Raw genomic sequence first — 26,203 nt, 5'->3', positions numbered from 1 at the left:
GCCATAACGTGAGGTACAAGGTAATGGAGCCTTTTATACATTGTCGTGTTTTTTTAGAAATAAACAATGGACAAATAGAGTCTTTGAAAGCTTCAGATGTAAAGTTATTCGCTGTCAAAGTGGCGCCAAAATGAATGGGAGTCAATGGGATGCTAACGGGAGGTGATCGCTTTGTAGCATCAAAATGGCGCCATAGGAGATTCAAGCTCTGAAGCAAAGCTTACCCCCTTGATTCTGAACGAGCCGCCATTATGGTCTGGTTTTGCATTTCCGGAGAAACCAGACCCACGTGACGCGTTCGTCCAATCAGCTGCCGGTTTTCATTTTTGGGCGACAATACAGATTAGCGCCGCCTGCTGTTATGGAGACGTATTACGTCTTGTCACTTCGGTGTGTTCCGAGGCACTTTTTTGACCAACTCAGGGAGACTGATCAGTCCGACTGCCTTTTCTGCCGAGGGTCGGCCGTCTGGTTGGTGCGTCAGGGGCTTAAGCCAGAGGCGCCCCAACTACTGTCAATTATCTACATGATTGTGTACATGTATTGCCAGCCACCAATAAGGACAAAGGGGTGTCACAAAAGAACTTTGCAGCCCAGGACCACTGACGGAGCACTGCAAGTTGTTGAGAATCACTAACTTTGACTAACGAGCCTTTAATAAATAACATCAGACATGCACGGGCCTCTTGAAACCTTTCATAAAAATTAAAGCATTTTGATGCAAACAGTCAAAACAACCCAGATGGGTTTTCCACTGGTAATGAGGACAGGGCGAGGCTCTGAACTCAGATTCTTTAAACCACTGCAAGAAACATACACAGATGGCCCATTGAGCACATCTATAAACTTGGCATTATTTCATGTTTATATTTTCCACATTTGCATGTCCCTTCACTCCCAAAACACACTGGCATAAACCATCAACACTGACATGGCTTTACATAACAATAAAGTCCAGTCAAGTGGAGAAGATTCGGCACAATACAGTGTGAAGGGTGGAACAATACATCAAGTGTGCGTAAAAACACACACGGCTAGAGTCACTGTATTGTTATAGACAATGTATAATCTGTCAGATGAGGAAAAACTTGTACTTGTCACTGACAAAAGTGGTATACAGCAAACCCTGGTGTAAGAATTAGGTCACCCCCTGGATTCCTTTCACTTACTGTATGCACATGGAAGTAAATAATGCTGCAATATTCGCAACAATAACTGAAGTCCCCAACAAAGATGCCAAATATAAGTCAATATTTACTACATTACCCAGCACACACACACACACACACACACACACTTAACAATTCAGTATTATTTGCATCCATTCTACCGTCTGTGGATTTGAACCTAGGACCTTCTTGCTCTGAGGAGACTCGCTACCTGTGCTGCATCTTTCATATATTTCACTGAAACAGCAGTTACAACTAATTCAGGCATATTCAGGCCTCTCCAAAGTCTTTAGTCCTAACATGTAAATAGTCCTGATATAAAGAAACAGGTTGATAAACAGCTGCTGAGCAGAAAATGACGGAGAAAGGTCATTTACAAGCTCCGTTTCAAGTTCTCTCTCTTTCTGTGCTCAGATTCAGTAAATTATATAGTGTGTGTAAACTTTGTTTTAGTAATGTTGTGGAGCGAGTTAGCTTCTTCAGTGTCTGCCCGAGCACCGCTGACTATGGAAGGACCTCGACAGTCAACGCACACGTAGGCAGAGCCAGCAATGACTACCTGTTGCACCGCTAATAAAAATAGTTGTTCTGGGAATTCACTCCACTTCAAAGTAAAGTTGTTGCGTGTCTTTTGACAAAGTCTGGACCGTAGATTAATAGTGTAACTGAAAAGCAGTCTAACAAAGTGCTCCCCAACATGTGTGTAGTGGTAAAGCTGCATCTGATCACGGTCAAACAGACAGACAACATCCTCCCAGTCCCGTCCCCTCAGCTCAGGCATGGAGCGGGAGTCTGTTCACACCCACCTGGACGCTGATCATCCAGGCTCAAACAATGTCGATGGAAAGCCAAACTGTCCCACACATGCATTACAAACTTTCAACACATGCTGGCACACACTGCAACACGTTACCATAGTGACACACACTCACACAAACGGCGTGACATATTAACTAAAACACATCAAACCTCTTTAGATTACTGACTGAGTTATGGAAGATATTTACAGTACAATAGTATAGTACAACAGCATCAACACAGAGACTACTATGCAGTAGACTTGTGGCTATACTGTGAAGTAAGGAAGAGAGTTTACACCATTTCTATCAGTGAAATTTTGTGTGTGTGTGTGTGTGTGTGTGTGTGTGTGTGTGTGTGTGTGTGTGTGTGTGTGTGTGTGTGTACTGACTCTTGTTCTTGCACAGCAGGGAAGAGCTGATCCAGGGTTCTGTTTGGACCATCCTGCAAGGGGGCACAGTCTTGTCCTCCGCGGATGATGACGTGATCACCATGGAAATGCTCGGTAATTGTTCAATCCAGCAGGGAAAATACAGCCAATCGCAACACTTTATTGGCGGGTGGGCGGGGCTTGTGGGGGGTTTAGTCTGTCATGAGGCGCGTTTTCAATCCCAGAGTTCACTTCAAACAGTTTACATCCAACTTAAAATCAATGAATCTTGAAATGGTGGGAAACCAACCAACCAATCAAAAGGCACCGTCTTCTCTGGCTTGTTTCTTTTCTCTTTTTTTGTGACTGTGGTTTCTAAGGCAACCAACTGGTGTACAGGCAGCTTGTCTCTCTGAAGTAAAAATATAAAGGATGTAATCTTCTGTGGAGTTACACTATAGATATAGATCTCTCATTCTACATATATATTATGTTGCTCTGTGGGTTTGGGGGGGGGGGGAAATAGAATATTTGGTTAGTCAGGTTAGCTTTTTGTTTCGTTGGTTTCGGCAGTTTCATGCATTCTTTCTGTGTGCTGGAGGTTCGTGCCGCTCCAGATCGCTGGTGACTGATACTTTAAGTAGTCAAAAGTAGGCCTTTCTTCTACTACAGTATGTTAACAAGTGGCTACTGTGATTAAGAGTTTGAGCTAAATGTCCAAGGACTAAAAGCATAGACTCTACTTGCTTATGATAGGTTCACTTAGTCTCAAGGCAGGTTGAACCAGAAGTACACAGCTAATATTTGTTCAGACATCTTAGTAGTAATCCAGTACAGGGTTGGTGTGTCCAGTGCAGCCCTAACAGTAGAATACAGTGCAGGTAGTATTCCCAGGTCAATTTATGGATTCAACAGATCTCATATCAGTCCGCAGAACAAGTTCATCCAATTTGTGTTGTTCTTCCAGACCACTTGCAGAACACAGTAACTAGCCGCAAGTGAAGTCCGTGCTAACCAGGCTCGCCCAGCATACTGCCAGCCGGGTGGGCAGAGCGAGGTAGTGTGAGAGCAGGGGTGGCAGAGAAGGAGGTGGAGGGGGGAGTTGGGTTTCCAGCTGCCCGCTTTTACCCCATCCCTTACTCTAAAAATAGCTCCAATTACTGGCGCTTTCAGGGGGACTCGTCACTGGACAGAGTAGGGCAGTGTGGAGTGATGTTACCACTCAGATTAATCCAGTGACACACAAACACACACACACACACACACACACACACACACAACCAGCAATGTCACAGAGCCTGCACAGCCAGAGCTCCACTGTGTGTGTTGCGGTCACTCAGCTCCCCTTCGACCGCCTACAGCAGAAGGTGGCTGGCCTCTGCCTCTGCCAGGGTGAAAAGGAGCCCCTTTAAAAAAGCCAACAATGTAATCCCCATACACTACACAGGATGTCTCTGTTGCACAAACGCATGTAAACAAAGCAATCCCACTGCAACGTGTTGATTTACAGTGCAGTTCCAGAGAAAGTCCCTCCTAACTGTATATATCCACACTCACGGGCCGACAGGAACTCGTTCCTTTGTAGAGGGGGTGAAGCTGGGAGACAAAAGTTTAGATCCAGTATCTGGGGTTAGACGCCAAATGTGTCCCCGCGGTGAAGACATACACAGATCAAGCCGCTGACGGCCTGCATTGTACTTCCAAACTGCGATGGTGTCTTCTGTTTACCAAAGCACACAACTCGGTCCAGGAAAAGGTCCACCTCTGAGGTAAGCCCACTGAAATACAATCACAGACAACGTCTGAAACATCAACGAAGCCAAAAGTCGAGAGTCGTATCAAAGTAAACTAAAGAAACCAAATCCAGTGAAGTTCCTGAGCTGGCTGTCAGACGCCTTTGATCGCTTCTTGACGCGCCTCTTCTTCCGTCTGCTTCCGCTCTCTTTCTTTACATTAATGTCCTCCTTAACTCGTCCTTCTTAGAATCGGGGGATAATTTTTATTCCTTCAAGGTGGAAACCTTCACAAGGGCGATTTCGACTCATGTTTCTCGCCCGTTTCCCTTTCCGTGCTTCTCCGTTAGACGGAATCTGTGCTCCTCTCCCACACAGCTCCCCCACCCTGCGATAGGGACCGTACCAAGCCGCTGGCGGGGGTCGGAGCTGGTCAGTCTGGCGCAGCTTCACATACAACTGGTAACACCATTCACGTACACACACAGGGCGAAAAACACCACATTGGGGACATTTCACCGGGGATTTCACATTAACCATTACTCTCATGCCGACTGGTTTTATGGAAAGTCACTAACAACCCGAGTGAGTGAGTTAGCAGGACAGTAACCTTCCCTCGGACCACAGTAGTCTGTTCCAAGCAGACCTCTGCTGTCCTGGCCATTTATAGTAACAGCGGGATATACATACTGGAACTTTATATTCACTCATACATAGGCAACCTTTACTTAAACACGTTATCTAGTTTTATGGATAAAGCTCTGTTACATACGTATAACCACTTCCTTTAATAGGTATAATTACTTTTCTAAACTTGACAGAATCACATTCTAAAATACATTGGCAATATTTTCAAAAGGTTTACAAAAAAATAGCTTTAATTGTAAATGAAATACAGTTTAGGATCTGAAAAAGTATATTATGGTGTGCGTATATATTGTATTGTGCAATGTTTCTGGGTGAATGGTACTGATAAACGCCTTTAAAATGTGACAACACGTCTTAATACACAGGGTTAAATAACTAGTTTAGAGTGGACCCAGTTTCACACAGCACACACCGACGTTGATTGTGGCCGTTTTATAACCTTATATGTGACCCATGCAAATATTACAGACCTGCACTAATAATCAGAAAGCAGCTTTATTAATAGCCAAGGAAGTGTAAACACATACATAAACACATCATGAGCGGACAACTAGGTTTGATTATTGCCACCGTGTTACACACAAAGGCTCATTCTGTTCATTCAGTGTTTCAAAATGTTTGAACTTCTCTGTACTCGGGTAAAGGCAGCCTCTACCCTCTCCCTCAGCAGCACGCACCCTCTATGGGCTCTGTTGCTACCCGACGCGGCGGCAGCTGCTACGCAATTGGCTACATAAAGTCCCATCCTTGGCTGTAATTGGGTAGCGGACGGGTCTGTGGGAGGGGCGCTCGGCTTAGTTTCCCAGTGTCTCTCAAACGGCGCGAGGCAGGAATGACGCGGAAATAGTTTGAAGATGTCAGGTAGAAATGGAAAGAGGGAGGGGGAGACCCGGGGGGTGGGGGGGGGGGGAGAAATAGGGGTGGAGATACAGCCGGGGCAAAAGGCTTCCATGAGCAGCACATGGTCTGCACTGAGTGACTCTCTACAGCTGATATGAGCGGCTTCTCCTCCTCGCAAACCAGCCAAAGCTAAAAGTTGTTACTGTTGCTATCCGAGCATTCCGGCTAAATCAGGCACAATGCTGCCTGGGAACAGCTCGGCGCACAGAAACCAGCTCTCAGCTCCTTAAAGGAAAATGTACCCTGCACTGACAAATGTGTGTCACTTGAGTTCTTTTGAATGTGATCTTTGTATTTAACCTGTGCACATTAATCAGTCAGTGATATGTCATAAATAAAGTTCACTGAAGCTTACTCTACTGTACAAAAGGTAATGTATCCACTGACAATCCTGTACTCATGCACATCAGACTGAAACAGCAGTATGTCAGTCATAATTCGCTGATACTGTACATAAAGCCCAATAATGGCAAGCTGCAATAACAACACGTGTTTTAAAATGTGGACAGCATCTTTAATTAATTGTACAGTATCGTTATAGTTTGCAAAAACGGAGCAAACTTCAGAAAGTGTAGTTACTGCATTCTGGCTTTGCGATGTCTCTTTGACTCCGGTTCCTGCAGCTTTCCTTGGTAATCTACTCAAGATCCAGAACCCATAGTTCAAATCCCTGCTCACACACACACACACACACACACACACAGACCAGTCACAGCTAAAATAAGATAGCATAGCCTAATACCATGCTACAATTATAGGGCTTGCATTAAAAGAGAGAAGTTATAAACAAGCAGAAAGTAACATTATAGAGCAATACAGCACAGCAGCAATGCACGCTAACAATGGTAATCACACGCACATGTATCTCTACAGGTGGTCTGCTTCAGAAAGGCCTAATGCCTGGCTCAGAGTGACCAGGTCTGTCTGAGTGGGAGCCAGGGTAATGTAAAGCATGCCACACGCACCGTTCCATAGGAAGACGACGGATAGTGCCATGAGTTTAGTGACCCAGTCGTTTGCACCCTCGAGGCTCCACTATGATCCAAACCATAATTGAACTTATTCTGTGTTGAAAGGTTTAAAGACAGCGCTGGGTGCAATGTGATTGGATCTCGAGGTCTGTCCATCCACACCAGAAGTTGGACTTTGTAAGCTGCTATGGAGCAGTGGAGATAATAAATAAATCCCAAAGTGAAATCCATCCAAACAAAGGTAACGTGTGCTATAAATTCAACGCAATTACAGCTAGTAGACACAACAACAATCCATCACATCTCCACTTGTATCACCATGAATAGTCACAGAAAAATTAACTTGTTGCCATTTCTTTCCTGAGAAATCGTAAAAATATATATATATTTCAAATGCTAGATTTCAGTGTTTTCTGTGCTTTGTGTAGCCTAGTTGTTGTTATGTAGAGCCCCTTTTGGATAACTCAGTGACTGTTTAGTTGATTCAGGCCCAAACATAATGTTGCATAGTTTCTATACATGCTGAACTTAATTACCAATACTTCTTCCCATCTAATAAAATAAAACGTGCTGATCATCCCATTTATCTCAAAGTGTGTGCAGAAAAATATAGCAGCATTAGGCACTGGCCTTCTTCACCTTGACTGTACATGAACTCGCAGTAACACAATAGGAATCATCTTGTTACTAGTATTTTTACATAAAGGACTTTATGGCTATTTAGTAGGGCTGAACAATATATCAATGTTATATCGATATTGCGATATGAGACTAGATATCGTAATATGGTAAGTAAGGTATTTTTTCCTGGTTTTAAAGGCTGCATTACAGTAAAGTGATGTCATTTTCTGAACTTACCAGACTGTTCTAGTTGTTCTATTATTTACCTTTACCCACTAAGTCATTAAATCATTTCTGGTGATTATGTATCTAAAATCTCATTGTGTAAATAACATTTTGTTAAAGCACCAATAGTCAACACTACAATATCGTCGCAATATCGACATTGAGGTATTTGAAAGAATTCTATTTGAAGAATAACGTGATATTTTATTTTCTCTGTATCGCCCAGCCCTACCATTTAGCATTCCCTGCTACATCATGTAACATTTTGACTTTGGTTAAAACTGTTGATTTCATGACTAAAAGGTGCAAATAAGACAATGAAAAAGATCATGTTGGCTCTTTTACCTTTTCATCAACGTATCACAGAGAATGCACGCAGTGAATACAACATAAACAAAGGAAATACACGAGAAATATGTGGTTCAAAGAACACATCAAAACCTACAAAGAGGCACTGCTGACCACTCGCAGGAAAAGGTGTTTTAAGGTGCAGCAAAAAAAAAAAAGCTGTGCAAACTGATCTACAACTGAGTCCGTGCAGACTGTTGCAGGGATTGAAGACAATTTGACACATTTTTTAGAGCATAAACAGTCCATTTTAACTGTACATGCACACTCATTTTGATTTTGTCAAGTATCTTTCTGCATGGGAAGATATGCCATCAGATACCCAACCAACAGGACGCAAGAAGCTGGCTATGAACATGTCTTTTTGCACTGAGGAAAAAACATGGGTCGTACTGCATTTCTTCTCTCATCATGCCATGCAAACCCCACAATTATCTCAGCTCCACAATTACAGACAGACGAGCAACAGGTGAACTGTGTGTGTGTGTGTGTGTGTGTGTGTGTGTGTGTGTACTGACTCTTGTTCGTATTGGGATGACAGGACATTTACGTAGTACAAACGTATGCAATGGCTGACCTACACAACTGATCTGAAGTTTCTCTGTTCATTATAAGCAGGTTTGTTCACTAAAATGATTATATTAACTGTTACCCACCACAGGCCCTTCAACACAAACTATACAAATTAACATTACAAAAAATCAAGTACCGTTTTTTTCAAACAGACAAAGAACTAGGACTAACATAAAATCCCCATGATGGAAAGAATAACGCAACATTTATATATCTAGTGTACAAATCATTGGACTAATATTTTGGCACCTATCAAATGTATTTATAAGATAATATACATGTTGACTTAATGCCCTGTTGTAATCACCAGCTTCACAACACAACAGAAATTATTTCAAATAATTTACCGGAATTTATATTAAAGAAGTTCTAATGACAAATGTTAAACTTGGATTTAAATGAGGAAAGCATTATATACTCTGGGCAGCTGTAATTTGCAGTAATAAATACATGCACATTGGTGCGTACAATGAATAAGCACTTCATGTGTTTAAAGCTCTGAACATAAATATCAGTATCTAAATGTCTTTCTCTTTCTGAGTTTGTCTTTACATTTTTTTTATTGCAGTTTAAATTCACTCTGAGCAGCTTAGTTTTTTTATTTCTTTATATATATTCATTGATTTAAAATACTAAACTTGTAAACCTTATTATAAGCTCTGTAGTGATACAGCACATTGCTGCTTCTCAGCAGCGACTTAAACAGGCTGTGGAATGAGACGCAGCCGTTTCTCTGTCTCTCTGTTGATAGTTGGGAAATGCATTGCTGCGTCTGTGTCTATATCACTGATTAGTATTTCCCTTCACCGAATTACTGACAAGCTTCCACCAAATCACGTTCAGCTGTACTAACGACCAGACAGCGGAGATTACAACGGCAGCGCGAGGAGGCAAGCAGACTCCAACACTCACGTGCCTTGCAGCAAAATTCCACCCGGCAACTATACACTGTACCATGGCAACAGCTCTGCCATTGGTCCCCGGTGCGTTTTCAAATGACCAATGGGATGGCCAGCCGCGGGTGATGCTTGTTGCTAGGTAAACATGATGCAGAGGAAAGATAGAGGAGCAGAATTACCATGCTGCTACTGCAGGGTGCTTTTCAGCGAGGAGTGGAGGAGGGAGCACTTCACACTCGGAGATACCCTTCTCACTTGGCGGTGCCAGAGAGACAAAAACAAAAACGAAGCAGGAATGACACAGGCAAAGAGGAATCAAATATAAGACTGGGTTAAAGCCTGCGGGAACGCTGCTGACAAAGCACGCACACACACACACACACACACACACACACACAAATGCCATCGTGAGCTAACAATAAGCTAGCTAGCCTGTAGGATAATGAGCAATCCGTTTGCCATTACTTTATTCAAATAATGTTTATTGATATGATTTATTGAAACACTAAATTTCAAGAAAAATAACAACACTGTATCTGAGTGAATACACTTAAATAGCCTCCTAATATGTTACTTACTTGTATTAAAAATGTAGATAAAGTTTAACAGCTAAAAAAAAGCCATTTAGTCTGTAGTAGCTAAGTTATTCACAGCCCCTGTTCATCAACTGTTTTCTGTCTGAAGACTGTTTGGATAAGAAAGGGATTCTGGATTTCATACCAAAACTATTCTGTTTCAACTGTAGGTTACAGTTTCTCAACCTTAACTGACCATGACATTATTTCAGGTTCTCAGGCTGCATGTTCCTTTGAGAAAGGCATATTTTTGTATTCAGTTTTTATTGATATTGGCATGTAGAAAAAGGTATATCATATATAAGTGGCTGGATCAAAGCAGGCAGGAGGCTGTCTACAGTCAAGTACAGTGCTGAAAAAACTGGTCCAAACTGGGAGGGCAAGTGTTACAATGTTTGACCAATTCAGACCAGACTCATGATGAACACGTTTCTGAAATGCCTGCCACTACCCAGTGGTAGAATGTAACTAAGTACATGTACTCAAGTACTATATACTGTAGATCAATCCTGAGGCACTAGCACTTCTTTGCTACATTTCAAAGGATATTTAAACCTTTTTAAATCTTAAGGGAGACAATAACACACACACACACACTTTCAATTGTGGGTGGCTGCATACAAAATCTCGGAAGCTTTCCAAAACGTCACTGTTTTCACATAAGAACTAATTCCTTTTAAGCATTCCCCAACCCATTACAGTTCCAGTTTGTGGTTGAAGATTTAAAAAAAAAACTATTTGAGAACCTATAATAATAAGCATATTAAACATAATGACGCACAGCTATCCAGTAAATTAAATTACCCAAGAGTATATAAAATATTTACAGTATATGACATGCATACAATTACATGCTGCTTACATGTTAATGCAATAAGTAAATCATACAAAATGTCTTTACTTTTAAAAGCAAGTTTATTTGTATCGCACACTTCATATACAAAGTGCTTTACATAATACAGTTAAACATTAGAAACATAAGAAAAACAAAGTGGTCACATTCTGATGATAATGCATGCATACTGTTACTTCAGTACAATTTTGAATGCAATACTTTTACCTAGTATTGGAGTCATAACCAATGAGTGTACTGTCATTTTGGACTTTTAGAGAAACATTAAAATAATAATAAATAATAGTAAAATAATGTTATGGTAGGAAATCAATTGAGTCAAAACCACAGTATTTACTCTTCGTACTTCAAAAGTATGCAGGCCATTGGAATGTTTTAAGATTATGTATATGGGCCTCCAGCTCTTACGTGTTCAGGCATTTTGGATGATTTTATTGGTGTTGCACAATATCAGACACATCCACGCAGACTTACAAATACCTCAGTATTTATAGAATTCTATTTTCTTTATACCCTGTTTTATTTTTTCCCCTATAGCTACAATAACATATGTACCCATAGATGTAAACCACAGCCAGTGGAGGGCGTGGTTAGTATAAACAGGCAAATGTGTAATTCTTTTTTTTTTTTTTCAAATGTGAAACATCTGCAGGATGAGGTCCATGAACGTATCAAGGTTGCACATACAGTGACTCTATTCCAGAAACATAGTTACTGTTAATATTTCTATAAATATGATTTTTTTCCTTCAGACTGACCCTTGTTTACCGATCATTAACCGTTAACCAACAGGCAGGCAACTGAGGCTCAGACTTTCCCGCGGACAGCTTCGGACTTTTACCGGCCGCGCAGCCACGATGTTGCATTCATTGTCGTGGATCAATGCAGCAGCATCCCCAAGTCTCCACCGCTAGTGTAGCTGCGAGGTTTACAGCTGTGTGCCTGCCTGGCGTAACGTTACTCCATAGGACGACGGCCGATTCAACCTGCCAGTCCTCATCAATATAGTGGCATGTGCCACCAACTTAGCAGAAGAAAAAAAAAATTTAATTTAAGCTCTCCAATAAGCTACCACAATAAAAAGAAATTAACCGTTTAACACATAGTATTAATCAGTCAACATTAGCGGTTATTATTAACATCCCTAAAAGGAATGTTTTAAGTTTCCATAAAAAGTAATGTATTTTAGTAAGCTTGTGTTGGCTTCTACTGGCAAGTAGTGTTTTTCAGACAAACAATACAATGACAATTGTATACAATAGACAATAACATGTCAATCCCATGTATATCTTGATGATATATCGAACTGCAATCCTGTATGTAGGACTAAAGTGTTTTACTGATAACTGAGAGTGTCTCTGGAGGCCAGTCTGCAAGCCTTCATGTCCTACCACAGGAAGCTGTAGAGACGTGCTGGCGTTATCCATCCACCATCTCCAATATGACAACCACTAATGACCGACATTTTGTACGCTAATATCTGACATTGCTTTGGTGGTGCAGGTGTACTGTTCCGTGTTAAGTGTTGGTGGCGCCGGCAGGGTTCTGTATCATAGTACACACAAGAACGGCCCCACCCGCTGGAGCGTTTTCCTGCGCCAGGAATCAGCTGCTCTTATAATATTTAATGTGTATGAGAGTGTGCTCCTGTCTTATTTGCACGAGAGAGGTGGATGTGCCCTAAGATATGAATAACCTGATTTCTCTGTGTGCCATGTAAACATCATATCCCGAATATGATCAAAAACGGGATGACCCTCATAACCTAACTAAGTAATGACACGATACGAGCCTCCCATGACCGTGCACCAGCATAGTTTGTGACACAAAAGATTCAAAAAATGTCGATTTTTAGACTCAAGATTCGATTCAAAAATCGATTTTTGATTCAAAAACGATTCTCGATTAAAAAAAAACGATTCACAGTATGTAAATGAAGTTACTTTTCCCATGTGATTGCAGTAGACATACAATACAAAAAAAAAAAAATGTAATTCTATGAATCGGTTTTGAATCGGTAGAGCTTGAATCGCGATACGAATGTGAATCGATTTTTTTGCACACCCCTACAAACTAGCTATACGAGTCTATGCAAAATCTTTTGCTTTTTTAATTTGGCAAGAACCAAAGCCCCATCCAACGCCACCACTTCCTCACCACAAACGGGCAACACCAATCTGCTCTCACGTTGCTGACTACAGCGCCTATCTACTGGCACAGGGGGAAAACACTCGGGCTTGTTTTGATTTTTTTTTTAAACCACTCGCGACTGTCCTGGTCGGCGCTAAACCTCGGATGCAATGTCGGTGCCTTTGCAAACAGTTAGCGGAGAAAGCGGGAGGGGAGGGACGCGGCGGATGACAGGCTTCATCCCACTACTGTACATCCTGTGAGCCAGACATCACACTTCAACTGTAGTTAGAGCTGTAACAATTCCAAATGTTGCTGTACAATTGATTGTCTCTGAAATAATTTCGATTAACAATATAATTGTCTCTTCCAGTCAAATTTAAATATATTTATTTATGTATTACTTTTTTAAACAAATTAAAGTTTTGAATGAATCCCAGGAGACATCTTTTGGTTACATGACTGTCATGTCATGTCACTGTCACCCAGATAATGTAATAACACAGATACACAGCCTCTTTATTATCAGAAAACAGTTTCTCTAACTGTATCCCCCCCTTGTTATTTTTGTTAGAGATGGTCCGATACCATTTTTTGCTTCCCAATACCGATTCTGATACCTGAACTTGCGTATCGGCCAATACCGAGTACTGATCCAATACCAGTGTGTCATATATTTTATTATGTTTTAACAACTGTATACTACTATCCCTGTATGGATGTGATATGATTTCTATATCTTTGTTGTCAGTCTGGCTCAGGTTAAACTCTTTGTGAAACATGAACAAACTCAAACAACGAACGCCCCAGAACTTTCTTTTATTATGCAGTTTGACGGTCAGTTATAACGGAAAAAGAGCATAAATAAACTTTAACGTAGATTTTCTTTAGGGCTTTATTACGTGGTATCGGATCGGTGCATAAACTCCAGTACTTCCCGATATCGATTACCAGCGTTTTAGGCAGTATCGGAACATCTCTAATTTTTGTTGCCATGAACATGTATACGGTCAATTGCCAACAACTAGCATAGCTTTAGCTATCCAGTCCGACCAATAATCACCTATATGATTTCAATTTGGCATATCTAAACAAAATCAACAATTACCATCAACAGTCATACCCCTTAAGACCTTTGCTAATGTTAGCAATTAATTGTGGTAAAACAAAGAAACCACAATTACGTTAAAAAAAAATGGACAATGAGACAATTGTGTTATGTAATAATTGTTACAGGCCTAACTGTAGACAGGACTGGAATAATCCAGCTTGGCTGAAAGACCCAAAGAAAGTGTTGTGCTGTTTTTACACCTAAATACTTTAGTAAATACATGTAAAGTTCAGCTATATTCATGTAATTTTAGCAACAATTTGTAGTGTTTGTAGAGGGGATACACAGGGAGACCCACCACAACAGGTATACCTCTTTTACTGAGAATGAAGTCATGCTCTGATTGTTGATGAGTTTTAGGTGTACGTAGTCCAACTCTTCTCACTCAACACACAGCACATGATGACAAAAACAGTGTGCATCTCAGACTAACATGTCCAGTTCATTAAAACAGAAAGCTGGTGCCAACATTTGCTTCATCCCAGTTATAGCAAAAGGGTTCAGCTGGGTCACTGTTCTGCTGTTACAGCCGGTCCATATGAGTCTATACACAGCTTTGGTCCAGCTGTAGTCAAGACTGGAATAACACATGTATACACACACACACACACACACACACACACACACACACACACACACACACACACACACAGTATACAGGCACTGTTGCCAGGCGAGACATGGTCAGGTTCAGCGTGAGGCCCAGAAATAGAGTCCCAGTAAAGACAGGTGGAAGGGTCACATGCAACAACCCCTCGCCCAAATTACCACCACACATCCAGAGAGAGAGAGAGAGAGAGAGAGAGAGAGAGAGAGAGAGAGAGAGAGAGAGAGAGAGAGAGAGAGAGAGAGAGACTGACTGACAGACCTGAAGGGAGAATAAAGCCAGACGAGCTCAGAGGCTTGACCAGAAAGTGGATGTGAAATCTATGACATTACGGTCTGTCTCTAACAGGGCCGACTGGTACTACACTTCACACTGGTTGACTGGAGACATTTTGTCTAACTCAGCACACATTTGCGGCCCCCAATTTAATTTCACCTCAGCTGCCTTCATCATGATGTTAAATGATTTTGATCCGATTTATGATTCGTTCGGATTAATAGTTAGGATAAGACATGTATTGGTTGGAATTAAAAGGACAATTCCGGCGCAAATCAGTCGAACGACAAACGCCGTGCTTGAGCTATGCTACTGGTTACTGGTAGCGCGGCGTTCGTCGTTCGACTGGTCGTGACTGTTTTCCCAAGATGGCGCCTGCCTGTATACGTGAAGGTACAGTCTTTCTAAACTATGTTTTTAATAAACTGTCTGTACGGGTTCGAATCCGACCTGCGGCCCTTTGCTGCGTGTCGTCCCCCATCTCTCTTTCCCCCTTTCATGTCTATCTACTGTCACTATAATAAAGGGAAAAGCCCCCAAAAAATAATCTAAAAAAAAATAAACTGTCTGTACACGTACAAAGTTCTCAATGCTTCGGTTTACATGTAGGGACCCTCATCTAGGGCTGCACGATATGAGGAGAAGCTGCGATGTGCGATAACATTGTTTAATATTGCGATGACGATATGACTTGCGATAAATATTCAAATGTGAATGTTTGCTATACTGTTCCCATGTCTTAGTGCTTTAATAGGTTCTTTGCGAACCTAAACATTGAATAGCCTATTCCCACTGAATAAAGAAATCAAATAGATAATTTTTGACATGCTTTTATTGAACAAATTACACATAAATGAGGCATTATAACTATAAGAAATTAACGTTCGACGAAAATCTTTTAAACTGACCTTTGTTGATCTGAAATGAAGACAGATTCAGCAACTGCACTGCCTATTTCTCGCTTAAAATGTTTTCAGAAACACGTTTCGGTGAACTATTTTAGTGCAATATGAGATCGTATTCTGAACGAGACGCCATGACAGTCTGGCTGTGAATTTCCGGAGAAAAAAGAACCACGTGACGCGTTCGTCCAATCAGCTGCCGGTTTTCATTTTCTGGGAAACAATCAGACTGTTAATGGACACAATACAGAGCAGCGCCGCCTGCTGCTATGGAGACGTATTACGCTTTGTGTCGTCTCAATGTGTAAACTGTTTTCCCTTATTCATCGTGTCAGGCTGTCTGTTGCGATGTGTTCATCGCGCTAGTTCATATCGCGATGACGATGAAAATTCGATGTATTGTTCAGCCCTACCCTCATCATGCTACCGTGGAAGTGTGGTGATATTTTGAGCCTTGTTAGTGGTATAGAAATAGCGATTTCTTTTTACTTTACCAGTGCCCCGAAGGCTAGCGTTGTAAGCTAATCAGCGGATTGCGCTAGCTTGTTTCAAGCTAGAGACACATTCGATTAGCATGAAAACAGATGCCAGAGAACGGTCGACTCAGCACACGTGTTATTAACCCCTAGGTTGATTTTGCGCCGGAATTGTCCTTTAAGAGCAGGTCTCTGCACAAAAGGATTCTCACAAACAGAAAGTAAACAAAGAATATCTTAACTCCACTAACTAGCTTTTTTTTCAGTGCTTTCAACTAGGGGTTGAGCGCTGCATCCCGTCAGTTGGCTGTGTGGCTTAGTTGTGTTTGATTTAGAGCTCACTTCAAACGCTGTAATGATCCTGTTTCATTGGCCAGTTACCGTGCCACTAGCACACGTTAGTACACGTCAGCTCACGGGTCCACTACGTCACAAACCCTATGGAGCGTACCACGTGTCCACTACGTCACAAACCCTATGGAGCGTACCACGTGTCCACTACGTCACAAACCCTATGGAGCGTACCATGTGTCCACTACGTCACAAACCCTATGGAGCGTACTATGTGTCCACTATGTCACAAACCCTATGGAGCGTACCATGTGTCCACTACGTCACAAACCCTATGGAGCATACCACGTGTCCACTACGTCACAAACCCTATGGAGCGTACCACGTGTCCACTACGTGACAAACCCTATGGAGCGTACCACGTGTCCACTACGTGACAAACCCTATGGAGCATACCACGTGTCCACTACGTCACAAACCCTATGGAGCGTACCACGTGTCCACTACGTGACAAACCCTATGGAGCGTACCACGTGTCCACTACGTGACAAACCCTATGGAGCGTACCACGTGTCCACTACGTGACAAACCCTATGGAGCGTACCACGGGTGTGCATATTTCGACAGAGTGACAGTATAAGTGAAGAAATGGATAGAGACAACTAAACGGAAAAAACGAAAAAACAAATCAGAGAAGGGAAAGAAAAGTTGTGTCCTGTTCTCTTTATTTATTTATTGTCCAACCAGTAAAACATGTCCTGACTGTCCAATATGACTGTCAGTTGAAATAAACCTTGTGTTGTATTTGTTATGAATCTATTTTGCTGCGATCAAAATTAATATCGATATCGCAATATTCATAATCGATATCGCAATATCACATTTTGTCAATATCGTGCAACCCTACTTTCAACCGCATCTTTAGTTTCAGTTCATACACGCATCATCATCGAATCATTACAACACAATTTCCGACGGTACATCTCAGTTTCCTCAGCAGACAGAGTTTGCTCAGTTTTCATGGAGATAATGACAACTGACTAAAGATCACGCTCCAAGATTTCGGCTGTTTCTCTTCAGTCTACGACTGATGCTCTCAGCTGCTCTGACACTTCAACTGCTTTGCAGGGATTCAAACCAAAAACAGACCTGCTGTGACTGTTGAGCCTTTTAGGGTTCGTCTAATTTCGTCTAGTTTTTGAAAACAACATTTTTCTTTTGAGTTTTTGTAAAACTATGCTGCAAGTTACAGCCGACCACTAAACACGGACTAGAGAGAGACAACGCAGACAATAACAGTGTTAAATACATGCTCATTTAAGTTCAGCAATTTTGCTTTCATTTGTTAGAATTATAATTAAATTGTTGTTTTGTATCAGATGCAAAACCAACATTATTAGAGGTGCAACGATGAATCGATTAGTTGTCAACTATTAAATTAATCGCCAACTATTTTGATAATCGATTAATCGTTTGAGTCATTTTTTCATCAAAACAAGACATTTGAGGACGTCATCTTAGGCTTTGGGAAACACTGATCCACATTTTTCACCATGTTTTGACATTTTTATAGATCAAACAACTAATCGATTAATTGAGAAAATAATCGACAGATTAATCGACTATGAAAATAATCGTTAGTTGCAGCCCTAAACATTATATAGGCATTATAAATCAGCCGCCCTGCTCTCTAAATATCAGCATTGGCCAATGAAAAAACCGCAACGAGCACGAACAAATACCTGCACATACAAACCATATCTACCACTGCACCTTCTACTGTCAGATTATCCACATTTACAATCTTCCACAAAGCAGTTTCCTCCTTTGACTCATGATTGTGGGATAACATGCACTTTGTTCAATCGGTTTTGGATTCAATGCATCTCTATGGCAATGCTTGGGTGATAATGTAATCAACAAAAAGAAAGGGCTGTGTTTTTAAGACAAGAAAGACAAAACTGCTTTCAGCAGCAATGTTCACTTTTACACACATATATACAGTATGAAGCTAATACTGTAACCCACAGGGTTACAGTTGTGGTACTGGCCCTTCACTGATTGGGAGATAATCACACACTGACACTAAAACACAAGGCTGAGTCTTTCCACACTTTGTGCAACCCACTGTTTCTCCCATAATTAATCTCAGAAAACTCTTGGCTTGTGCCAACAGTTTGACTCTTTCTCCATTTTCATTAACATTGATGCCATAAATTTGTCTTTGAGCAGTCACCAACTGATCCCTGAGGCTGAAAGATCTCGGAATGAAGATTCAGATTTTGTAGCACACATACACACGCGCACAGTCACACGCGCACAAAACTACTGTGAGGCTGTAGTAGAAACGTATGTATCACGGCCTGGCTTGGAACGGCGAGGCTAAACGTAACGGCACTTAAAAAGCCTTAATGGAGTACTTCTGGGACACTCCCACGTCCATTATGGGTGAGTCCTCCAAATCTTTCTTGATTGAATGCAGCCTACATAAAGACAGCGAGCAGACACCTTGCGTTCAGATATCTGCCATTGGTCCCACAGCAGGCCGTGCCTATGTCTCGTGTTGCAGTTGGCACTGTTATCAGGTGTGGTTCCAGGTGTGCTGTGGGCGGGCACACAGGTAGCCCATGCTGCTACCAGCCCCCTCATGTCCCTCATTGAACACAGGGAAAGGCATCACCTGTTCACCTCTTTAGCCTTCATCTTTTTCTTCTTTGTTCACAATCGATAACGAAGCTGCTGAACTACACAGATGCTGCATAGTGTTTTTATTTTCCTCAATTAAAAGGTAGCAGTTCATAAAATGCAACCCCTCTCCTTAATGTGTGCAGAGACACATTTGCTCTGTCAAAGCTGTAATTTTGTCCTGTTTCAAACAAAAGTTCCACAAATGGCTTTATCTAGTCAACACGGTGATAGTAGCTGACCTTGCTGGCATTGTCAACACTCTACGAGGTGGTTTCACAATTTAGGCCTAGCCTGCACCAAATTAAAGCATGACCATACAACTTTTCAAAAACTAAATAACACTGACTGACTCTTACAAATGAAGAGTTGGATTCTTTAGCAATACGACCAACTGTTGCAGTACCCTCAGGTATTTTGCTGCTACAGTAGGGCTGCGTGATGAATTGAAATGCCATCATGATCTTGATTCAGGCCTCTTTGCGATCTCTTTTTCCCCCCGTTACAACGATTCTCCCGTGTTTGTATTAGAGGAGAGCTCTGTCGAGTCAAAATAAGTGCACCTAATTTCTCCCTAAACTGCATCAACAAATGACAAGCGTGCGTTGCTCCATGTGACAAAGTGTGCACAGGAAGAGGGGCAGGACACCGATGTGAAGAAATCTAACTAGGGTGAGACAGTGGAGTAAAGAAAAGGAAAGAACGCTTCCAAGGAACAGAAATGTGTCAAGAGAAACCCAGTGATGGAGAGGAAGAACAGATATATGTATCCAAAAGCGCTGTGTTGGTGGCATCCAAAGTTGTGCAGTCTGTTGCGTGGAACCAGATTCAAAGACAATGATGACGTTACTTTAAAAGCAATTAAAATGCTCTAAATTTTGGAACTAGGGTTTCCATTTTTTGGGGGCTCTAACCAGGGATCATAATAGCCTCTTTCCGACCGGAGGGATTTTTGCAGTTCCTAGAACATAACATTCCTTGAATCCCTTTTTCCCAATTTGGGGATTATTAAGTTCCTCTGACCACAGTTCCTGTTACTCTTTCAGCTCCTACTTCAGGGCACGGTCTTTTCCCTTTTCAGCATAGGAACCCTTAGTGACCTAGCAACGTCTGAAACACAAACAGAACATATTCTTCACTGTCTGTTTGCAATTCACCTACGTATGCTAACTCATAACAAACATCACACATTCAACCAGCTAATTGTTAATGCTAGTTAAACTTACCCGTCGTTTTGTTTGCCTGTGCTTTCTCTCTGCTCCTCTATCTTCTTCCATCATATTAATTAGGATCATATTACGCTGGAGCCTTCGTCTTCTGTGTTTCTCTGTTATGTACTCCAGCCTAGTCTTTAAATGCCGCCGTTCGAACTCCGTTATGAGGATCGTATAAAGACGCTATAAAGACCGTTGCCGTGCTTGCGTCACTCCCTTACCCCTCCTACCAGTTCCTATGGCCGCTTGGCCAGTGGGAATGCAAATGGCAAAACCGTTTTTTGGGGGAGAGTAGTTAATAGAACTGGTTAGAAGTGGACTGTTCCTATAACTACGTTCCTGTAACTACTTGGTCGGAACCAAGGAGTCCATCGAGTAGCTGTTGGCTATTAAATTAATTGTTAGCTATTAAATCTATGCCAATTATCCTATTAGCAGCTCCTTTTGAACCCATGGATGTACAGACAACTATCACTGGATTACTGTGATACTTCAGAGTTCCTGACAACTTATTCTATCGATTTCTAAGCAGATTTTGAGACGTTCAATTGTGATGGACAGTCAAGTTAATGACTTATAATGAAGCGTAAGTGACTAAATATAGAGCAGTGTTTTCCCTAGCTTTGTGGAAGACTAAGGTGCGCATATTTGGCGGAGGGTTTAGGTGTCCTTCCTCAAGAAAATGTTACATTTTTCAATAAAAAAAGAAGCAATTTCTCCTTACATTTTGTGTCTCTTTGTAGTCGTGTTGTGTCTCTTTTTGGTCATTTGTTGTTTTCTTTGGGGTTGTTTTGTCCCTCTGCGGTAATTTGGCGTCTCTTTGTAGTCGGTTTGTCTCTCGTTGTGGTAGTTTTGCGTCTCTTTTTCACATTATTGTGGACCGTTATTATTACCATATCTGTGTTTACAACATTGGAAAAGTTAGAGCAGATAATAAATAAGAGCTTAAAGACAAAACCTGTTTAAGAAGTCCAACTACAGTCATTATATCTGAGAAGTCTTTTAGTTACATTCATTTGACTACAAAACCCTGTAGACTTATGTGCACCTTGTCTGTTTGTCCAGATTTGACCTCACGCAGTATCTTTGTCTCACGTCTGTCCCTCCACATCCCCCCTCCAACTCTCCCACACCCACCTGGGGAGGCACCCCTCACCGTTTGAAAACCTCTGCTTTAGGAAAGAAACATATTGTGTCTTTCATTTCAGTAGTTTGGGGGTTCCGATTGCTTAACTTATTTTCACATTTTTGTTTTAGGACAAGGTTAGGCAACAGTTTTATTTTGACAAACAGCAGTTAAAGAATTTGAATGGAATATAAAAGCACACCTAATTGAAAAGCCGTAGAACGGTCGGGAGGACAGCTTTTAAAAGGCAAGTCTGGAGACCAAACTCTTGGGCCATATTGAACAGCATGTATAATGATAGTTGACACATTAATCCTACAGGTTTAATATCCTCATTAGACACTGTGGATTGCTGGAACGCAGCTGTGGTTCGGTTACATCCATGGCATGTCATGGTGCCACTGCCGCCTTTTCTGTCCAGTTATTTCCACACCAACCCCAAAGCAAAGCATGTGCACGCCTGGAGAGCGTGCCAGGTGTGCTTCTGCCTGCACAGCAGGAGGGAACTGCGAGCCTGCGCTCAAACACCCAATCCTCCCCACAAAGCTCTCCCATTAAAATGTGTGCGTGTGCCATGGAAACATTGTGTTAAAGAATGAAGGCATGGCTGTATGCAGCGTCAGGCCAAGAGTTTTCTGCCTTCTGGGGGCGCCTGGGTAGCTCACCTGGTTCAGCGATGTGCCCCATGTACCAAAGTTCAGTCCTTGCCGCAGCAGCCGCGGGTTGCTGCATGTCATTCCCCCTCTCTCTCACCATTTCCTATCTACGTCTGTCCTGTCCAATAAAAGGCCTAAAATGCTTTTTAAAAAGTTTTCTCCCTTCTCAAATCACATTACAGTACATCCCTATCATATATACTTTAACACAAGAAAAGAAAATCACGATACATGGGTCACGATTCAATATATTGCAATACTGTGCGTAAGGCGATATATTGGGATTTTAGAAGTATAATTTTAGAAACACTAATATTTAAAAAAAAGACATGATTCATAAAAGTCAAAGAAGTTTACTTTAGGTAAACAATTCAGTACACAGAAAATCAGTTTGGGATTGTGGTTCACAGGTTCTTAGTGAGCTAATGTTTATATGCTAAAGTAGGCCAAAGTTCAGCCATAGCTACATTGATAGCTTCTAGCTCAAAGTTAGGCACTGCTAGGCACTGTTAGGTAAGGACACTAGTGGTGCATCTCAGCATAGCCATCTAGAGGTAGAGGGTTTAAACACAACATAAACGTGAACCACTGTCTTACATGAATATTTAATATTTTATTTAATATTTTATATATAATATATATAATAATATTTAAAAGTAAACAAAAAAATTAAAAAAATAAAAATAAATATTACTTAAAAATAAATCGATATTGCGTTTTTCAAAAATTTCAAAAAGATTTTTTCTTACACCCCTACTAATGACAGCAGATAGGATGTAACATGCACACACACTTTAATTCAATCCTGGTGTATGTCGTTCTGGTATCACAATATCAGTATATATGTTGTGATGTTGTAAAATGTCTGGGGACTCACGTACTGTGTCAAACAACCAGACAGGAAAGTCTGTTTTGGCTAATCCAACGAGCTTAATCATCACATCAATGCAAAAATCATATAAATCCAATATTGCCATAAAGCAGTCTTGCTCATTGATTTGCAACGTTGCTCACAATGGCCTAATCCACCCAGTGATATTAAATGGATCAGTGCCATGCTGTAACCCGTATGGTAGAATCCCTAACAATTAACTAATTCATATTGTCTCACAGATTCTATTGTCATTGTGTTGTTTTAATGAGAACAGAAAGACATTGACATTGACATTGAATCTAATTCATTAGATGTCTAACCCTAACCCACTTAAACTAAAAAAAACTATGATTGTATTACACTAAAAATGCACTAACAAATATCCAGAAGCAGGGTTAGGGGTAACCCAGGGGTTTGCAGCTAGCAAAAGACACACTGGCAGCGTACAGGGGTATTGGTGCAATGAAGTGTCTTTTCACTCACAATCTTTAGGCTAAATACAGACAGCAGGTGCAGAGAGCTCAATAACCAGAGCCAAACTTTTCATTTTAGCCATTACAGTATTAACATAAATCAGCTACATCTGATCTGATATTTTAAAATGAGAAGCCTGCTGCCTGTATACAAGGTTACAAGGTTCATAAATACTTTATGTATACACTAGATTGGAGCTGTTCTATGAACAGTTTCAGCACATCATTTAGTAGTATTTTATATATATAAAGTATTTTAGACCACATTTCCACCTGTGACTTGTGTATCTAGATGATGACATCTAATTGCATTTACACCTGCTATTAATCAGTACTGTCATTATCTCAGTATCATTATGGGGGGGCAAGGGGGTAAACGTCTGTCAACAACCCGTAGATCCTATGGCGCCATTTTGTTGCTAACAAGCCATCACCCGCCGTTTGCATCCCATTGACTGCCATTCATTTTGGCGCCACTTTGACAGAGAATAACTTTACATCTGAAGCTTTTAAAGACTCTATTTGTCTATTGTTTATTTCTAAAGAAACACGACAATGTATAAAAGGCTCCATTACCTTGTACCTCACGTTATGGCTCCGTAGCAGACGTTTTTATAAAAATAGGCTAACAATTGTGTCATAACCACGCGACTTACTGGCGCATAGTCAGGAGAAGAAGTTTCAACTTACATTAGCTGTTTAAGTTTAATTACTAATGTTAACTAGCATTTTAGTGAGCAATAATTAGCCTGTGTCTATGTTATCTCCTTACATATACCTACGCTCTCCGTCTCTGCAAGATTGGGGATGATTGAGATTTCTCTTGGCACAGCTACCAGAAGACTTCCAACTTTCAGACAGGTTGCTCACGTCACATCTACGTCGTCTCTCTCAGTTGGAGGCTGCTCAGTAACGCTCAGCCATCACCGGAAAAGTGCTTCACAATATCCTTCACTGGTCTCCGTCCAGAGACACGGGATCTGTTGGTCCAGTTCATATACTGTCTATGGTGATAGCAGCAAGAGGCAGAGTTAGGTTACCTTGAAACTTGCTAACTAAGCGTGGCGCCAAACTGTACAGGTGTCATTTATACCTGGCTTATACCTGGTGATCTGAATTCTACCCCCCGCCAGATGTGGTCTGGCTGATGCAGTTAAGATATCCAAATAAAAGATCAGTGGAGACAGAAGTGGCTTCATGGTTTGAATCCTTAAAGTCCTGATTAAGCCTATCTGTGAAACTAATGTCGGCCCAATCTGCTACAGTGTACAGCTGTGTCATGTAGGGGTCTTTGGTTGTCATTAGCCTTTAACACTTTCAGATTTCTTAAAGTGCTCATATTCAGCTTTTTGGCTTTTCCCCTTTCCTTTATTGTGTTATATATCTTTTTTTGTGCATGTAATAGGTTTCCAAAGTCAAAAAGCCCAAAGTCCACCCCAAAGGGACTTACCATCTCCAACAGAAAACACTGTTCACAAACTGCTCCAAACAGCTCTATTGTAGTCCAGCCTTTACTTCAGAGACAAACGTGGTCACTTTGGAACACACGTTATAATGCTCGCCTAGCTGCTAGCACGGCACGCCCTCATACTCTGCTTCTGACTGGCTAGTAGTCTGTAGCTAAAACAGAGAACTCAACACACAGGGTGAAAAGAGGAGCTGCAGCAATGTGCAGTACAACAAAAATATGGTGTTTTCTGAAAATTAAACCATGTAAACCTATTCTGGTACAACCTCTAAATACAATTATGAAACTGAAAATGAGCATAATATGAACACTTTAAGGGTCTCCACTCTCCAGCAGCAGATTCAATCAGAGGCAGCCCACCTCGCCTGACAGAACCTCTTTTTTTAAATATATTGGTAACATTCGGGGATAAGAGCAGAGCTGCCATGTCCCACAGCGAAGCCAATGGTCCTAATGAGCAGTGTTGGGAGTAACGTTGGCATCACAGTAATTCCACTACTTTGGGCAGTGACTACAAATGTAACTAATTACCCTTTTTGAATTTCAGAACACAACTACTCCTTACTTTTTTTGTCTTGATCGTCAGAGCAGCCTATTCCCCGAATTTTCTTTCCGGGTTATGATCCGTCACCTGACTTTATGGCAGCAAAACGAATGACGTGACTCAATCTATCGGTATTAGACTGCCACTGCACACACAGGCCGACAGTTGGCGCAATTTGAGCTCGCTGTCCTGGAAAGATTTTTTTTTTTTACGTGTGGACATCATTTTACTCTGCCAAAAGAGTATTAAAAACTGACTGAGGTTTTTATTTTGTAGTCATGCCATGCTGAAGCCTTAAACATGCTTGTGGAAGTCTCCTTCTCTCCCAGTAATCTTCCATGTCAGAGGCTCAGTCATGTTTAAAGGTGGATCATTGGCTTCTTAGAACATGAAACACGAGGTGGTCAGATGTCATGTGATAAAGTAGATGAACAGACTATATGTGTTTTGCCTAATTATTTAATGTATGTCTTATTAGATCATGTGGATATATACAAAAAATTCTAAAAGCAGTTACACACACAGTCTGGCCGGAGGAGGTCGGTGACTCGAGTCTGTTCGGTGTGTTCCGTGCCGTCGTCCGTTGGATGAGCTGTCGGCCTTCATTTTGGCCGACCTGACTTGCTCAGTTGGAGACAGGGCAGTCGGGACTCACCCGGAAATGGCGAGCGGGATGAGCGTGACTAG

General features: G+C 41.4%; 1 protein-coding gene across 2 annotated transcripts in view; it reads right to left on the bottom strand.

The window, feature by feature from the left end:
- Window positions 1-26,203, bottom strand: part of dyrk1b (dual-specificity tyrosine-(Y)-phosphorylation regulated kinase 1B) — a 63,421-nt gene that overhangs the window by 32,983 nt on the left and 4,235 nt on the right. Inside the window, exon 1 of one of the 2 annotated variants that reach the window (XM_031322819.2) lies at window positions 2,359-4,469. The exons of the other annotated variant lie outside the window; for it this stretch is intronic. Within the exon in view, the coding sequence (XP_031178679.1) occupies window positions 2,359-2,461 (103 nt within the window). The 5' untranslated portion in view covers window positions 2,462-4,469. Of the gene's footprint in view, window positions 1-2,358; window positions 4,470-26,203 lie in introns of those variants that run through there. 2 annotated transcript variants of the gene reach the window in all.

Source organism: Sander lucioperca, chromosome 10 (genome assembly GCF_008315115.2).
Source record: "Sander lucioperca isolate FBNREF2018 chromosome 10, SLUC_FBN_1.2, whole genome shotgun sequence".
In the NCBI taxonomy this organism is placed as follows: domain Eukaryota; kingdom Metazoa; phylum Chordata; class Actinopteri; order Perciformes; family Percidae; genus Sander; species Sander lucioperca.
The sequence above is the reverse complement of the archived record's forward strand: the minus strand, read 5'-3'. Positions and strand labels throughout refer to the sequence as shown.